Here is a 19,300-nt window from a genome sequence, read left to right as displayed (position 1 = left end):
TTCTTACTGGTTGGTAGATGATCAAATACTTATGTCATGTAATGAAATGCTAATTAATTCTTTAAATGTGATTTTCTGGATTTTTTTTTTAGTGTACCTATGATAAAAATTACAGACCTCTACATGCTTTGTAGGAAAGTAGGAAAACCTGCAAAATCTGCAGTGTATCAAATACTTGTTCTCCCCACTGTATCAAGCAGGCATGCCAGTCACCTTCTTTACTAACTGCTAAGCAAGAGGGTCCAAGGTACTTTTTAACTGTAACTAGTGAGCTGATGTGTATAATCTAGCTAGTTAGCTACAGTACAGTCTGGCAAGTGTGATATATTTTTTTATGATATTTGGCCTCAGAAGCAGACATGTCAATTTATGAAATGCAATTGTTATAGCTAGAACAGCAAGAGCTAGAACTGATTTTACTTATTAAAAGAAGAGAAAAAAAAAACATCTGAGAGAAAGGGAGATTTGTCTATTGTCTAGCCTATGTGAAGACAAAAATACTTATTTAATATTTTTGAATTCCAGTTGCAACTTGCTTCAGTGCATTACTCCCTTGCATGAGAGAACTCTTTTGCTCATAGCTTGCCCATAGATGAGGAGAAAGCAGCAAAGCCAGCACAAAACTAGGACTCTCAACAGTTAGAGCAATCATCATGGACGTGCGCGAGGCTATCTGGTATGTGCCGAAGGAGTATTTTGTCGCTCATCCCTCAGTGGAAAAATGGAACAGAATTGTTGGAGAGTGCTTGTTGGAGATGGCATTTCCTCTGATTGGAAACCTGATGTGACCACATGCAGGTAAAATATGCTAAAGGCCTAAAGTGACTGCACATATAATGTGAAAATTACATCAGTATCAGATGTGTCATCAGACATAATTACATGTCTCAAAAAAGTGACCCAAGTGTACACAGTCATTACAGTCCCAGTGTCAAAAACCCCTTACAGGCTCTGGGAGATCTGAGGGGGTTTCACAGGTGTCTGCAATGTAGTAATAGCTCCATCCTGCCCTCTGATGCAAGGCAGAAGTTTCACTATGATCATTTATTATTGTAATACACAAATCAAATTTCCAATATCATAGCCTTGGTGTTCTGTTAAATAACGGAAACACTTGTTTTATTCAAACGTTCTTATGATGGCGGCAAGGAAACCCTTGCCATTCTACAACTAGAATAATTTCCGAATTGCTTTGGGATCCTCGCTGCTTGCTGGTGGATCTTGGTTTGAGCCCTTGGGGTTGTGGCAGAAAAAGCGGTAAGCATTGCTCATAAACTTCTAAAACCAGTCTGTAAGTACATTTGGCCATTGGAAAAAGCTACTGCATTTGATTGAACTGAGGTTTAGGACATAAGAAGACTGAACATAAGCTCTGATTTGAAAGGAGAGTACTGGTTGAGAGGGACTGAGGAAAGGCAAGACATTTTGTGTCAAGTGTTTTGTGGTGGGGCATAGATGTCCTGTCTGGACTGAAGGACGAAGGACCGCATGGCCCAGCATTACTCACAACGTGTGTACCCCAGGAAAAAAAACTCCCTGGAAACACAGTGACTTCTGACACTGGTTCCACAGTAAATTGCTCACCATGACGTATGGATAAAAAGCTGTCTGTTTTCGTATACAGCCATACAAGGACATAAATTCATGCACACACACACACAAATACATCCACACCCACACAGTACAAACACTGTGCACACACTTTTTCTTTATCTATTTTTGGGCAAAAGAAAATACTTTGATCATAGCGGGCACCAATGAGGCTGATAAAGAACAGTTAATAAGGTGAACATTTTCCACAGGCTGGATGGCAATAACAAATATTTGAATGAAAATAAAGACACACTCTTCTTGTTAATCCATGTTTGCCTGTCCTTCTCTCTCTCTTTCCTACTCAGCGTCAACGGATGTGCTGCTCACAAAGGGATGCTGGATTCCATCTGTCTCGCAGCCTGTTCCGTCATGAAAATCTTCTCTGAGGCAGATCCGCCACAAAAACAGAAATAAATTGGTTGACTAAATGACGGCAGCAGAGCTAACATGCCAACTCTGAAGTCACCAAACTAAAAAAGGCAAGAGTTACGGTTTATGGCCAGGGTTTACGGTAATCTAACCTCAGTCAAATGTCCTCTATGAGCAAGTAGCCTGCTTGAAATGTAACCTGCGTCCTTAACCTTGAGGCAACCAATCACTTGAGGCAACCAATCACATTATTTCTGCCTTAGGGGCAGGTCTGCCTCCAGAACAAGATTAATGGCGATAAACAACAACACGCATCTGCCTCTCCCACCGTCTCCATCCCCTCCTTACCATCAATCCCCCACTCACCGTCAAAGGCCTTGTACTGTCCGTTCAGGGAGGCTTGCAGGGCTCGTCCGGCATCTCTTATCAGGCCCTCCATCTCTGTGCGACTCAGATTGGATAGGCTGTCCTCCATGACACTGGTGCAACACGTGTATCCCTGAGGACAGATTCGCAGGTGCTCTCCTGGGGAGGGAAAGGGGGGAGAGGGTCAGTTAGCACTACCATACTTGAGGGCCCATTGAGAGAAACAAGTGTTATTAGAAGACATTGTAATTAGAAAAGTAACATATAGTACATGTTTCTATTCTAATTAGCAAAGGGAATCTGTCATGCCAACAGAGCATCCGAAAAAAAATCCCAAAAGAGATATTAGAATTTTTCAGAGAGGCAGACTTTATAGAAAACAGGGAATACAATGCTAGTAATGCAGTGCTCAACGTTGAGGCATTTTGTGTATCACTGACCAGTATTTGATCTACTACGCTAGAGTAGCTAAAGCTACTGCCCACATTATTTTCTTCATATGTTTAAAAATGCATCCTACCAATGAACGTGCTATAGATAGATATAGGAAGTGTGATTTCTTTGGAATCAAGTCCTTTCACAGACTATAACACAAAGACTTGTCAGAATAACTTTGCAATGGGATGCAAGTTATACTGAGTGTGATGGTTTAGCAAGAACATGAAATAAAGGACTGACCACTTTTTCATAGTACAATATATTAAAGTACTATTAAATGAATTCAGTCCTGCTGGTTTTAATTCTGTAGCTTGTTTTTCTTAACAACTCTATCTAAACGGCTGGGACAGCTTGGCTACGTGAAGATAGATTTGCATGCACATGGTTTACAGTCTAAACTGGGGCAGAGCCGGCCGGTCTGCCCAGACTCTTCTGCAACTCACCATCGGATGTGACCTGTGTGTGGCGCAAATTAACCCTTACAAAACAGAAATTCTTTGAATATCTAGAGCTGCTAATATGCATATGTTGTTAACATATTCTACCTGTTTTAGGTAAACATTGCCTTGAAGTTGTTCAAGCAAATTATGAGTTCAGCTACTAGTCACCTATGGTTGGGCCACAAAGTCGAGCCACGAATCTTGAAAAATGCGACTCAAGTACTGCAAAACATTTCAGAGGCAACATGGAACTCTTTCCCTACAGACACGTCCCATAGCTACTGCAGTGTAAATACAAAGTATTGCTTAATTGCTATTGTAGACACATCTGTTTTCAATATACCACAAAGCTTTATGAGCATGACACTTTTTTGTTCCAAGTGTAAATAGAAATTTGTATTTACATATTTAATTTACATATTAAATTGAAGTATTGTTCTGTCAATTGTTGTAGTGTAAATAGTCTGTGTGTTACATGAACACATACAAAGGGCACAGCCCTTACAAATCCCTGTATTTTACAGCTTAAACTACAGAACAAGATTCTATTTTTATGTTTCAAACTGTCCACCCTAACCCATAATCTCCATCTGTCAGTGTCTCATTGAAGAGGCTCTAAGTTGCACTGTGATACATGGATGGATGACAGAAATCACTGAAGCAATGAACAGCATGCAGAATACTAAAATCATGGCCTATATCCAGGAAATATGCACACATATTAGTCCAAGTTTCAACATTTCAACATTTGGCTGGTGTACTGAACTTCTTACATATATGACAGCGCCTAAACAATGCAGTCAGCTAATTAGTGTGAAAATCTAATATAAATCTAATATAAATTCACACAAGTACAATGGGTTACGTTTGCAAATTAGAAATGAAAAAATATTGCTAATCAATAATACAAGCTGGATTCTGTATACTGGTCTATTAGTAAAATGCCAAAATCCAAAGGTAAACAGGAAATAACATGCATATGAAATGGGACGAATGTTCAGCACCAGTGTCCACAATGCATGTGAGAAAGCAGCATGGATTGAATGTGTCTACTGTATGTGTGTGTCTGAAATAGCTGGAGTGTGTATTTTGTGTTAATGTGTGAAAGGGCCCAAGGTGTGGATCAGAGTGAAGGGCAGATAGGCAGTTAGTTTAACAGTCCGATGGCCCAGGGGTAGGTTGCTTTTTATCAGTCTATCTGTGGTGGATGTAGCTAATGCTCCTGAATCGTCTGTGTCTGCTAGATCGTAACAGTGCAAACAGCCCATGGCTCGGGTGTCTGAGGCCCAGTATCAGTCTTCTGACCTTTCCACAGCAGCATTAGGAATAAACGCCCTTGAGGGTAGGCAATGTGCCCCAAGTGATTGGCTGTCCACAACACCCACCAAAAAAACATACTGTCACTGGTGGAGCAGGATACAGTACTCACAAAAATAAAAATGTCAACCGGGAGACCTTTCTGTATTTTCTTTGTATATTGACAGGACAGTTAGGAGTATATGCAATGGAGCGGGATACAGAGAAGATGGCCGAGGCTGGGGCTTGACCCATGTCACCATGGTGCATGGGGGGTTCTGACCATTTGATGGTCCAGGGTGACGAGTACGTTGCTCTTCATTATGTAGTTTGCACAACCTGGCAGTAGTCCTTCAGTTCAATCCCCTTGGCCTGTTTAGGGACTAGAACATTGGAGGGGACAACGTCTGGGAAAAGGTAGACCATAATCGCTACAGCTAGTCGATCGGGGCCAGACATCGAGGCAAGTTTATTTGTATGGCACATTTCATACACAGGGCAATTCAAAATGCTTTACATTAGAACAAATTATAGAAATAATAGAAATTGTACATAAAAGACAGCATACAAATAAAAACAATCCCATTTAAGATAGCTGAAAGATTATTTAAGATTAATAAAAGGCGTACATTTAAAGTGGTCAGTGTTGGAGCAAGTCGAAGATTAGACTGAGGACGCGACTAGGGAGGATGTTTGAGCTAGCAGCCTTAGCAAAGGTTAACACAATTGAAAGTCCAACTTGAAAGGCCGGAGCTCTCGCTGAGGGTTCAGTGTTGCTTTCCTCAATGTCAGAAGGTGTTTAGTTTGTTTGGGACTGAGGCATCGGTTTCATTGATGAGTCTGGATTTCCAGTTACAATCCATTAGGGTCTGAGGTCCCTGCCGCATCCCTCTCATGTCTGACACAGTATTTACACCTGCCCCTCCAGAAACATCTTAGTCAACAGTAAGGACCACAATTGCTTTTACTGCCTTCACCTCACCCTCTTCTGAATCCTCAACCGGTTTTATCCACATGAATACATAGCCTGTGTTTCTGAATAGCAAAAAAAAAAAAAAAAAACCTGGTGAGTGATTTCAACAAACATTTGCAAAATGTATTAAGCCTATTGACATAGCTTAAGACCCAGACTAAACATTGCATATGCCAGTACTGTCAGATGTGTGATGTTCTAATATTTGTATTTATTCTGTCATACATAGGTGTGGTGGGGGGGAATCCAATGTTTGTACATTTAAATTCCTACTGACAGCCTGATTGATAATTCACAATTGACTGCCTGTCTGTATGGCATGTTTCAAATGTTTCATGCTGAACAAATAACTGCATTTAGGCTGACCCCCCCAGAATAAAAGAACATGCCATTCTTACATTGACTGTTGTGTCTTGCTTAGGTTTGCTACAGACTACCTTGACCACAAAGAAGTAGCCAAATACTGTAACTCAAACTGTCTCACATACAAGAGGCAAAAAAGTCAAAAAGGGAATGGCAAGGAGCAGCATCTCTGACACTCTGAACGGAAAGCATCCAATTGGTGAATCCAGCACATTCACCAATTGGATGAGCTAAGGTCCCTTAAATAATATTTAAAAAGGGAATTAGAATCCAGAAAGTAGTTTTTCTTTGTGTAAGTCAAGAACGGGTGGGGTATGGATATATCGCACCAAGCTTCAGAGGCATTTCAGGAAGTCAGCCCAATGCAACTTTAATGGAGACTCCTACAGAAATGAATGTATGGATGGGAGAAGGTCGGGTAAACATATCAACCAGGATGTGTTGTCAGAAGAACTTTCACTTCAGCCTTGAGCTGATCAAAGGATTGTTTTTCACATATGGACTTATATATTACATGAGTTGTATTTGGCCTCAGGCAAGGCACGTCATGCATTTAGAACGCCTCACAGGGTGAGGTGATGGTGCGCAGTCATCAATGAAAAAGAAAGAGAATACTTTAAAGATTGGAGGAACATTATGAACATCATCATATCTACCCACTCGCTCACTGACTACACCTACTTTCAGATAAAGCATACTAACGTCCTTTTAATGTTTAACTACATTCCCCTTCTTAAGAGGCTGACACATATCACTCTCTCTCTCAATCTCTCTCTCTCTCTTTTTTTCTGATCACTCTAGCTGTGCAAATATATGACAGTGTAGGCTGTAAATAACATTGGCATTTCTATTCAGATCATATTGCTGCTCTTTCTCTAAGGAAGAGCAAACCAACACCGAAATAACTGGAAATCTTCTTCAGTGGCCTGTTCAGAAGGGAAGATACTGGGACTTAGAAAGCAGCACACAGATCAATACATTTTCTATTTCACATTGATTCTCTGTTTCACAACTGTCAATACGACATGGTCAACACAAACCAAGTGCAATTGTAGTGATTTTTTCTGGCCTTCCGATATTGTCCATTTAGGATGCACACAGTGTTTCTTTGGAAAGATATGCGTCCGTGTTAGGCCACTGAGGTGACCAACTGGAACCACAGCCTCACAGTTTCACCCAGCCAATATATTGATCCGATGCACAGGAACTCAAGTTACAGCCTTTTCGCCCTCGTAGCCATGGTGGACAAGACAACAACGTACATGCGAGTGTTTGGACTTGCATGTGTGTGTGTGTGTGTGTGTGCGGGGGGGGGGGGGGGTCATTTGTGCATGCATGCTTGTGTGTTTGTGTCTGGTGCGTGTGACTTCACTTGTCCACGATTGCCTGTCCACGTGTGGTAAAGTCAGTTGTGTGGCGCGTTGAGATGTGAGATTCCTCCACTTATATTTGTACCTTCACCATTATATAGACATGCTTTTCCAGGGTGAATTACGGGGGCATTAGCGGGTTAACTAGGTTGCTTAAGGATGTGCCCAGACAGAGCCTCTGAATCAAGCTTTTCAGGTCTTTTGCCAATCGGTGAATGAACATAGGTTAGAGACTACTGTGGGATATTACTGTCTAAGTGGAATATTAATGTCATTTCTCAGTGTGTGTGTGTGTGTGTGTGTGTGTGTGTGTGTGTCTTTGTGTGTGTTTTGTGTAAATGGTGCTAGAGTGTCTAATCTATAGTCTGGTTGCGTCAACTAGCTGTGCATTTCTAAATCAAAGGACAGGGAACAAGAACAGCATGCATACGCTGCGTACACACAGACTCACACTCTCATCTCCTCGGTCTCTCATCTCACCCTACAGCTGCGGTACGTGCAAGAGGGAAGAGGGCTGGGAGGGTTCGGGGGACTTGCCCGGTCATCTTCAATCTGCCTCTGGGCCAATCTTTGTTTATACCTGCCCGGGCCAGTCTTTGCCAGGGTTAGAGCGCCCACAGACTTCTGCCTGCTGGCTGAAGGACATCTGAGCTAAGTGAGTTGGCACACACACACCTCCTAAACCTCCACCTTGGACAGCTCATCTGTAACAGCATCATTTTTTCCAGTTCGTTTGTCTCTGTGTAGGATTACAAACAGAACAGGCTTACCCATTACATTCGTAAACTCTGAAGTATGTGTGTGCGTGTGTGTGTGTGTGGTCGAGCAAGCCAAATCACTTTCAATCAGACAGCGGAGCAGATTGAGGGAGCATCGTTCCTCAACAGTGCCCTCCGTCCACTCCTCGGCAGTCATCGCTCGTGCTCCATTTCCCAGAGGACACTGGGGCAATCACAACATTCTGTTGCTGCAGAAACACCCATATATATTTTATTACTCTACAAAAGCACATTATTGTTTCATAGAGTTGTATTACCTTCCCGTCTTTAGGAGGCTTCAATAGTGTACCATGTGATTATATTATTTTGGGGACATTATTACCTTTCAAAGGGCCTTTGGGAGGTATTCTTAGTGCATTCTGTTAGTGGGATTACACTGAGAGAATCAGGAGAGATCTATATATACAGCATGGCTTTAGTTCGAAGGAAGCTGAGCTTATCAGTTAAATATTTTACAGTGTTGGTTTGGGTGCCAGCCATGCATAATATCTATGTTCCGACTGAAGTAACAACAAACAAACGTGCACGAACACACACACGCACACACACGACCTGAGCTGACACATCCCAGCTAGCAACACACCAACTCACACACCTGGTAATCTGGGCGAAGGGCGCATGACGGTGCATGAGTTGGAGAGAAGGGGACGTTATAAAGCCTATAACACCCAAAATGTGTCCATTCACCACCACTCACACACACACCCACACACATATAGATTCACTAAACACTGAGGAATTCTCAGGCCATTCATTTATCACCGGCCACCAGAGAGAAAACGAGGAGGAAGACTCAGATTAAGAGGAAATCGGGGGAAGCTAAATAAGATAACACACACTCCTATAAACCCCCTGGCTAGAAATATAGACTGGGTTTTCAAAGAATGGGAGGATGTGGGAAGAAAAGAAAGAGAAAATAAAGACAGACTCTGGGCTTCATCGTTGAATTCCCTCCATTATTGGTCTAGACGGCCACTGCAGCGATTACCACAGCATTGAAGAAAGGAAGAGAAAAAAGATAACGGAAGAGACACGACAGTACCAAAAATAAAATTCACAATTATTTAAAAGAACCACAGTTTAAGCGGGTCGCCCAAGGACATTTATATCTACCATAATACCTGCCAGTGTAGAATACTTCAATGTTGAACCAATGGCACTTGTATACAATGGCTTTCTTTGGAATATGTGAAGCTGAAGTAGCCTAGAAAGCGTGGCATTGGCCCTAGCTTTGGAAATGGGTGTCCTATCTTGATAAACAGTGTGCTAGACATATTCTTCAGTGATCCATACAGAGAGTACTGTGTCTTAATTAGAAGCAGTTGCTACAGCAGAAACAATAATTAGAAAGAAATACAATGATGGGAACACATAACCAAAGACCAATCCTTGTTTTAGGATAGTAGCTAAGATTACCATTCTGTATTTCTGTAACTTCAAAATGTTTTGGTGGGACTGTTAGCTGGATTTTTATGGAAACATTTGAAATCAGAGAATCCTCTCAGATTCTCAATACCCTTTAAAATTGATGGGTTTTAAGTGCATATATAAGAACACCTGAATATGCAGAATCTATAATGGTCAACAGAAGGTGCATTGTCAAAAGTAAAAGCAACACCCTCCCTCTTTTCCATTGGCATCACTACGACATGCAGTCACCTCACTTGAAAAACAATGGCGCAAGCAAAGTTGGGAGTGAGCAAAATGCCTCTGTCATTTCTTGGCTTCTAAAACTCTACTCACTTTTTTAAAATATAAAAATGAAAGTAAAACTTGGGCAATGGCGAGTTGTCAGTTGGTTGAATGTGTTGTTGCTGTAATTCATCTGACTTCCACAAGGTGGGAACAAATTAGGCATATCTTCAACTTCAATATTACAGTGGTGTGTGTGTGTGTGTGTGTGTGTAGGTTTGTGTGTGCATTTTGTTCTGTTTCCCTTAAAATGATTACACTAATCCAGTGATCTGCGACAGAGTGTGTGCTGGCATGTACCACAGCTCGACAGATTGACGTTGGTACCAGGTGGATCTACCCAAATCTCCAGTGTCCTACAGAAACAGAGGATTAATGGAAAGCTACAGGGGTGGATCCTAAGTGTTTCTCGTGCCTTTAGGTCTTTCAATAATCCAATGACCTACCTAAAGGCTGTCTAATAATCTTGTGAATGTGAGGCAGGGAAAAGAAATACAACAAAAAAACTGTCCATCTCCATCAAGTGACTGATTTATAACACTAAGGATTCTGTAGAGATACAGTTCAGGGCTCGACAATAACAATGGCCCATGAAAAGTCACAGTAAAAAGTCAGGTCGAGAACCTGCGTGAAGTTGGCACCCCACCCACTTCAAAACTTCGGCAAAATAGGCTTAATGATTTGTGCTCTGTTTGTGCAGTTAAAATATTAGTTTGTCTTACTATACATTTTGAGATATTAAAGAATGTTTTATAAGTAATTCTGAGGTCACTCAGTCCCCCAACATGCTCCAAATTCTCAAAAAAATTGTGTTGTTTGTGCCAGTTTGTGCCGTTAAAAGTTCAATTTGAAAGGCTGATAAATTACAGCGTTTGAAAGGAGGAACATTAAAAATGTTAACATTGAGCCCTGCAAACTAGATATTTATTTATTCTGTTCACCATCTCTTCTTCTCCCTGTTTCTTTCTTTTTTTCTCTCTCTCTTTCTATTTCTTGTTATCTTCACTCCCTTATTCTCTCTCTCTCTCTTTCATACACACAAATATACAGCACACACACACTCTGCCAACTACTGCCAACACAGGCAATCATATCCCCTTCGTGCAAGCTACATCTGATCGTCAAGTTGGTAATGTAATGTGAACTACGGGTTGGCAACATAAATAGCTTTCCTAGATTCAGCGGCTAGGGCAGCGGGCCACAACACTTACTGCTGGGACTCGGCTGGGCTGGCTGACCGTCCACCTCCATACAGGGCACCAGGCACCCATGGATACACCATTTAATGGAACATATGACACACACACACATCCCTAAACCTTGCCAATGGGCTACAGCCTCCTTGAAGAGATTACATTTCCACAGGTCTCTCACACATTGCTGCTAGATAGCTGGATATCATTTGACTGTTTTGAGACACACATAAACATTTTTTTTTAATTGATTCTTTTAGATGCACAAAACAAATGTCCATTTTGTGAAATATCATTGGTCCCCTGATAATGTTTTATTTATCCAGGAAGTAAGTGTTACAGTCTTTCTCGATTTCAAAGATTATTTTAATGAAACTGGGAATCCATTATAACTATTGTAACCTAATAAACACAGCAGTGTTATTTTCTTTGCAAAACAGTTTTTTCTCCTTGAACTGTTAATGCTAATCACATTTTTGCCAAACAGTAAACACAACTCTTAAAACTGTAAATCTCAGTTGAGTAAATCACGTCAAACAAACATTTAATATTAAATTTCAACAGCTGATACAAACAACCCCTTGAATGTGTTGAAATGTGCACAACATTTCTTTCCACTATTATTCAATAAGCAATGAGTTCTTACTCATGCAAGAGGTCATTTATAAGCTGCTATTTGCAAGAATACATGTAAGGGGATGGGAAGAAGGTTTCAGATGTATGGTGGTGGAGTAGCTAAAAGTGGAAAACAAACAACTATAGCTACAGTATAGATGAAAGTTGTGCCGCACTTATTGACCATGTTGTCAATCATGGCCTTTCTTTGAGAGGGTCCCGGGGCAGTGGGTCCAGACAAATTTCAGCAGATCAACTGTTGGCTTTATTTAGCAACATCCACATAAGCCATATAGATGCTTGTTGTACAAAGATTTTTGGTCACACCTTTCAATCTTTCTCCCATACATGTTACTTACAGCTTCTTGATTGTACACTCATCTAAAGGATTATTAGGAACACCATACTAACACTGTGTTTGACCCCCTTTCGCCTTCAGAACTGCCTTAATTCTACGTGGCATTGATTCAACAAGGTGCTGAAAGCATTCTTTAGAAATGTTGGCCCATATTGATAGGATAGCATCTTGCAGTTGATGGAGATTTGTGGGATGCACATCCAGGGCACGAAGCTCCCGTTCCACCACATTCCAAAGATGCTCTATTGGATTGAGATCTGGTGACTGTGGGGGCCATTTCAGTACAGTGAACTCATTGTCATGTTCAAGAAACCAATTTGAAATGATTCGAGCTTTGTGACATGGTGCATTATCCTGCTGGAAGTAGCCATCAGAGGATGGGTACATGGTGGTCATAAAGGGATGGACATGGTCAGAAACAATGCTCAGGTAGGCCATGGCATTTAAACGATGCCCAATAGGCACTAAGGGGCCTAAAGTGTGCCAAGAACACATCCCCCACACCATTACACCACCACCACCAGCCTGCACAGTGGGAACAAGGCATGATGGATCCATGTTCTCATTCTGTTTAAGCCAAATTCTGACTCTACCATCTGAATGTCTCAACAGAAATCGAGACTCATCAGACCAGGTAACATTCTTCCAGTCTTCAACTGTCCAATTTTGGTGAGCTCGTGCAAATTGTGGCCTTTTTTTCCTATTTGTAGTGGAGATGAGTGGTACCCGGTGGGGTCTTCTGCTGTTGTAGCCCATCCGCCTCAAGGTTGTGCGTGTTGTGGCTTCACAAATGCTTTGCTGCATACCTCGGTTGTAACGAGTGGTTATTTCAGTCAAAGTTGCTCTTCTATCAGCTTGAATCAGTCGGCCCATTCTCCTCTGACCTCTAGCATCAACAAGGCATTTTCGCAAACAGGACTGACGTATACTGGATGTTTTTCCCTTTTCACACCATTCTTTGTAAACCCTAGAAATGGTTGTGCGTGAAAATCCCAGTAACTGAGCAGATTGTGAAATACTCAGACTGGCACCAACAACCATTCCACGCTCAAAATTGCTTAAATCACCTTTCTTTCCCATTCTGACATTCAGTTTGGAGTTAAGGAGATTGTCTTGATCAGGACCACACCCCTAAATGCATTGAAGTAACTGCCATGTGATTGGTTGATTAGATAATTGCATTAATGAGAAATTGAACAGGTGTTCAATCCTCTTTAACAATAGCTGACCACAAGGGGCATTTTATGGGACATATTATAATTACAGTATCAACAAATGACACATACATATAAAAGACGGTTAAAAATGCTACAATAGGGTACATATATATTCACAGTATATGATTGAAATAACATTTCATGAACTAACAAGTTGTATGCTTGATGCAAGTACTTGATTTTGTGTTTCTATTTCATGTTTTGATAGTCTTACTATTCCAATAGTGTTTCAGTTTGGGCCTGTTTGTTGACTGTTTTGAAAACATGAATTGTGCTTGGAAATACAGTAAAAAAGCAATTGAGAAAATATTACATTTGCTTGTCAAAATAAACATTTATTCAATAAAAGGTAACACAAATGTATTGTGTTTTCCAAAAGGTAATTGATATCTTGTGAGATGGCGGGAAGAAATGACATGAAGAAAGAAAACGTAGTTGGAAGCTGTCAGCATCTGATACTTAAAGGTCACTTCCTTGAGGTACAGACGTAAAACCAGTGAAGTGCATGCTAAGCATCTGCCCCCAAATGACAATAAATGATGTGTTGCAGCTAAGAAACCATTCTTGTAATCTCTACTGCTTGTTGCCTAACTGTAAGAATGGTCTAAGATCTATCTACTGTATGTACCCTCAATATTCCAGACAGCTCGTCCTCCAAACACTCCAGAACAGCTAAAACAGAGCATTACCCAGACAAAACACTTCATCTTCATCTTTGGCCGGCCCAAAATCTGGAAGCCACACACTGCATGCCCGTACGTGGCCGAGACTGCCAAAGGGACCGCTCTTTGCTGGCTCACAGCAAAGACGAGCAGACAGTATATCAGGAACATGATGAATTACAACGGGTTTTGTAATTAAGTTGCTGTTGCCTTCAGAAATGAACCTCGTCTCCAGACTCTAATGGCTGCTTCAACAGAGGAAAGCCGGCTGGTGGGCGAGATTATTCCCAAACATGCATGGCTGCCTTCCATGACAGGCGGGTGATAGACAGACACACACACGTTGAAGTGGCAATGTCACCCAATGAATAAGCAAAGAGTGTTTGAGAATGGGACTGTAAATACCACCATCAGTCGGCCACTGTCACAGATGAGTGTGTGCTTGCGTAGTCAGTGCGCACCTCAGACTTCTAAAGTCCTCCCACAATGTGTGACCCAGAACAGAACGGCATTTTAAAGGTGGGTGCTCTGTGAATAACCTGGTCTGATCCTGAATTTGGAGTGTAATGCACGGATGAGCAACAAGCATCTCATAGGCCAAACCTGTCCCTTAAGTGATTTTTATATACATGTATATGTTTATACTGCACATGTGAAGATAGGATGTACATTTTTGGTTAAAACATATCGTAAAATCACCAAAGATGTAGGAAAAAAGTTTGAGTGTTTCCACTGTGACTACATGTAATCATGTTCATGTTTTTTTGGGGCTTAGTTGTGGTTCATTTTCAGTGTGAAAAATCTAACAAAATTACTTTATGGTCAACTATACTGAAAACATTATTTGCTTAAGCCTACTGCTTCTCAACTGGGGAACTGATTTTTACCATACAGGAATGGGCCAATAAGAATATTATTTGCAAATATCCATAGAATATATTTATATAACAAAATCATCCGAAATTGAAAAGACTCACAAACATAAGTTGGATTATGAATGGAAAATGTATGAATTATATGATAATAAATACACATTCTATTTGTGTAATACAATTCCTGGATTTAAATCCAGGAATGAGAAGTATAAAATGAGGTATCATCAAAACTTTATAAAAATAATACAATAACACACAAAACTTGAGGAGAAACAAACAAATCATTATAAAAATGACTGGAGCATATTGGTGCCTATTCATATGAAAGGACAGTCTGTTTGAAATAATCGGCTGACTTATCAGTGCATCTTTACTTCAAAAGCAGCATTATTTGAAAATAGATGTGCTATCATCACTATTAATCAAATTTTATCAGCTTTCTAAAAGTCTTTATTAATAATATGTAATATGGAAATACTGAAAATAAAAAAGGGAATGTTGTTCCCTTTTTTACCAGATAGCATTTAGATAAAAAATTATAATCCAGATTATAAGGTTGTGATTTAAGCTAACTCAATTTGGGTCATGAGCAGGAGTGGACTGGGATAAAATATTGGCCCGGGAATCTGAGGTGTAATTGTTAAAGTAGTGTTAATTACTAAACATTTTAAAGAAATGTACAATGCTTTAACAATTACAATAATTTGACTTCACAAATATATTTTTATTATAATAATCCACCGTTAGTTTGCTATCGCACAAGTGAAATGCTTGAACATGCCGTCGTTGCAAGTTAATGCAACACAAAATGTTTGCTACTTATGACGGTAATTGCCTCCATTTCTGATAATGGGCTTGTGAAGTAGGCAAATCAACTACTAATCAGTAACTAATTTACATAATACTTTGGTTAGCTAGTTAGCACACACTCAATATTTACCAACAGAAGGAGAAAATATTGCTAGATTTTAAAATAACTTTATAGAGAACACACTAAAATGAATGGGAAGCTAGTGAGTTAAGCGCGATATCATGTGTGCTGTTTTCCCACCACTGTTGTAGGACTACATGACGTTGGTATGACAGGAAAATCACCCTTGGGCTGAGTCTGCCTATAGGTGTAATGAGAAGCATTGTCAGCCGCATTCTTAACAGGCCGTCGAAACATCTCCATTATGGTGCTGCACTTGACAGCATAAAGGTAGAAGAAACGCACACCTTAGTTGACGAGATACTTGGCTAAAGGGTACGAAATGGAGACAAAATGAATGAAAAAGCTGCACACTCATCAGGGTACCCTGATGAAGACAGTGTCTGTCCAAACGTTGGTCTTATTAAAACATTTTTTTATATGCATTTGAGTTTAAAGTGTGCAGCTTTTTCATTCATTTTGCTGCACTTAAATTATTTGCTTAATATATTGACCAATCCCGTTTTCTGATCATCCTAGGAAACTGTGTACATAATGAGCGGCTGCTGGGCAGCTCACGTAAGTTGGGTTGGCACAGACCACCGGGAAAAGTCCCAAAACTCCCGATAGCCCCTCCACCCCGGTCATGTGGCTAACAAAGTTAAGAACCAAGTGATTCTAACAAGTTTTCTAAACATTGCAAGATCTAGTCATAACACAGAGCAGGGGGAAAAATACAAAAAGAGGTCACCACACATTTATTATCATTACATTTCAGATGACCCAAGCAGAAGAAAACGGCACTTTCCAAACTCATGCCACAATGTCACTAAAACAGCTTGATTAGCCACCCTCTCAAACTTAGCCCCTATGTCAACACAGGCCTGGGTCATTAACAAGACTGAGCCAGTGTGTCTTTGTGTGCGTGTAGTGACTCATAACGGATTCCGTCTGTCTCGGGTCATTTAAAAAGCAAGACAACAACAGTCTGTGGTGACCTCATTTCTGTTTTTCTCATGCTGTATGCCGGTTGGTTTTTAGACAGTATGACTCACAGGTTGAGACAATTCAGATTGAACACCACTGGCACGTGATGGGAGGCTCACTTAACCCCTGACCCCTCTGACAGCCTATTAAAGAGAGTAGAGAAGCAATTACAAAGTTTTGGCTTGAAGCAACCTATGACAAAAGAAGAAACAGTGGGTATAGAAAGTCACCACCCCCTTTCAAAATGTCAGCCTTTTGTTGCCTTACAGACAGAAATTAAAGCACTTTTTCTGTCTTTATTAGCACACAGTATAGGACCCCGCTGCTTAGTAGTGCAATTCATATCAAAGAAAGGAACAAGTCAGGGGAGGATATAAATAGATTTCAAAGGCTTTGTCTATCCCTTAGATCACAGTTAATTATTAAGAAGTGGAAGGTGTATGGCCCCACCCAGACCTTCCATTGGAGACTGAATAGAGAGGCTACCAAGAAGCCAATGGCAACTTTGAAAACTGGTAAACATGTGGATGTGACAACAATATCACAAGGCCCTCTCAAATCAATATCACAAGGGCTCCTGAATATCACAAGGGCTCCTCTATGGGAGGGTGGCAAGAAACAAAATCCTCCTAATAAAAGGCAACATCAAGTCTAATTTTGTCGATTTAAAAGGTGCCAGGTCAGATGACACCAAAACGATAAACAATGAACAATAAATGATACGCAAAACAATATGCCTGGTGAAAATCCAATACATCTTTCCACCCAAAGAACACATGCCTGCAGTAAAGCACAGTGGTGGCAGCATCCTGTTGTCTGGGTGTTTCTCTTCAGCAGGGGATGAAGTCAGGATAGAAGGGAACACGGACAGTGTAAAATACTGACAGATTCTTCAGGAGAAACTGCAGTCCTCTGTCAGGAAGTTGAGAATGGTTCACATGTCAAGATGACAATGACCCAATACAACCATAAGATGGCTGAAGGACTAGAAGGTGAATTATTAGGGTGGCCTGGTCAGAGCCCCGACCTAAATCCCATGGAGAATCCGTGGATTGACTTGAAGAGTGCAGTCCATAACCGGTCACCATGCAATTTGACCAAGCTTAAATAATTCTGCCAGGAAGAATGGGGATATACTGCATAGTCTAGGTGTACTAAGTTAACAGAGATTTATTTAAAGAGAAAATGGCTGTAATTCAAGAAAATGTTGGTTTCACCAAGTATAAACTCATTGGGGGGGTTCAATAATCCTAATAGGACATTTTACTTTTCAAATTGTAATTCAAGTTTTTTTATAAATCCACAAAAATATTGTGGATTACTGTGTGTAAATAAAGTTGAAAAAAGTACATAAGTGTTTTCATTTCAGACGTACCTAAAATATTTGAAGTTCAGGGATCTTGGGAATAATAAGACCAATCAATAAAACATGAGTATACTTTTGGTTTTGTTAAATATTTGTTTGTAGATTTCCAAATACAAATGACAAAAAGAGAAGTTTGAAGAAAAAGCTCTGTTAAAAAGAAGACTGTTTTGCTAATGGGAATGGGACCAAACATGGTGGCTCTCATGGATGGGTTTTGATGGATCCTTTGATTCTATTTTGACATGGACTGAAGTATTATTCTGGAGTGACTGTGATTTTTGGGTGGTGGTGTGTGAGTGTGTGCTTTGTATAGGTGTGTGTGTAGTGACTCATAACCAAGACAAGTTTGTCACAGATCATTACAAAAAGAAAGACAACAAATCTGTTAGGACTGCATTTCAGTTTTTTAAACAGAAATGCACTAGTTGTTTTTTAGACAGTATAACTCAAAGATTGACAAACTGCAGACTAAACAGTCTTGTCACGATGGGTGACTAACCTGACCCTTGACCTATCAGACAGTCAGTCTTAGAGCATCATAGAACAGAGAAGCCAAGGCATGTAGGAGGCCACATCCTGCCTATGCAAAAAGCAGGTTGAATGGTCCCTCTCATTTATAGTGAACACAGCAAATTAAGAGGAAGCACTTTTAAATTCAAGGGGGATAGCAGACGGGTGTTTAACTATCTATCTCAAGATCAGAGGGTTCCATGTTCAATCCCTGTGCTTGGTAAAGCATACTTTTAAATCTTTACCAAATTTGAACAATTAACTATTTGGAATGACTTAACCCCATCCCTAACGCTAACCATAAAATAACTCACCTAATGTAAATGAATACTTAATCTGAGCAGGGTGGCAGCTTGACTGAGAACATCTGAGAATATATTTTACAGACATGGGGCATCAATACAATTATGTGACAGATCAAAACAAATATAGGCGTCACTTTTTGAGTTTCAAAAGGGTTCTTGGAAGAGGGATGAAGTTTTACCAAAAACTATTTTGATGAGGAACACTTTATTGCAGGGTGATTTCGTGAATTTAACTCAAATGTAAGTACAGTGGTGAAAAGTATTGGCACACTTGCACTTGATTTAAATAACTTTGGTATCCACAAATGTATTTCTTTGGTTTGCAGTTTTGAACTCACTTGCAATGAACTGCCGACGCCTGCAATATGAAAATCGCTAATTCAACCAGTTTCATCAGAGAGAGGTCCTAATTCTCTGATTTATTTCACTTTATGTACTGCACTGCCCATGTAGAGAAGAAAGAACCTTTTTGAATTTTTGAGGAGGTCAGTAACAAATTTGTAGCCAAGAATGGACTGCGGGACTCCTGAAACATCAGTGTGCCTGTTTCTACCATACGTAATGTTATCAAGACATGGCTGCTAGAAAACCTTTCATAGAAGATCACAGCAAAGGGTTGTTGG

The 19,300-nt window shown here is 40.4% G+C and overlaps 1 protein-coding gene across 2 annotated transcripts in view; it reads right to left on the bottom strand.

Annotated features, from left to right (window-relative positions):
* Nucleotides 1-19,300, bottom strand: part of gpc1b (glypican 1b) — a 123,543-nt gene that overhangs the window by 60,106 nt on the left and 44,137 nt on the right. For both annotated transcript variants that reach the window (XM_010883160.5, XM_013139221.4), the window contains exon 3: nt 2,329-2,487. In XM_010883160.5, coding sequence (XP_010881462.1) covers nt 2,329-2,487 — 159 coding nt within the window. The remainder of the gene's footprint in view (nt 1-2,328; nt 2,488-19,300) is intronic.

The sequence above is a fragment of the Esox lucius genome, chromosome 3 (assembly GCF_011004845.1).
Source record: "Esox lucius isolate fEsoLuc1 chromosome 3, fEsoLuc1.pri, whole genome shotgun sequence".
Classification (NCBI taxonomy): domain Eukaryota; kingdom Metazoa; phylum Chordata; class Actinopteri; order Esociformes; family Esocidae; genus Esox; species Esox lucius.
Note: the sequence above shows the minus strand (reverse complement) of the source record. Positions and strands in the feature narration are given on the sequence as shown.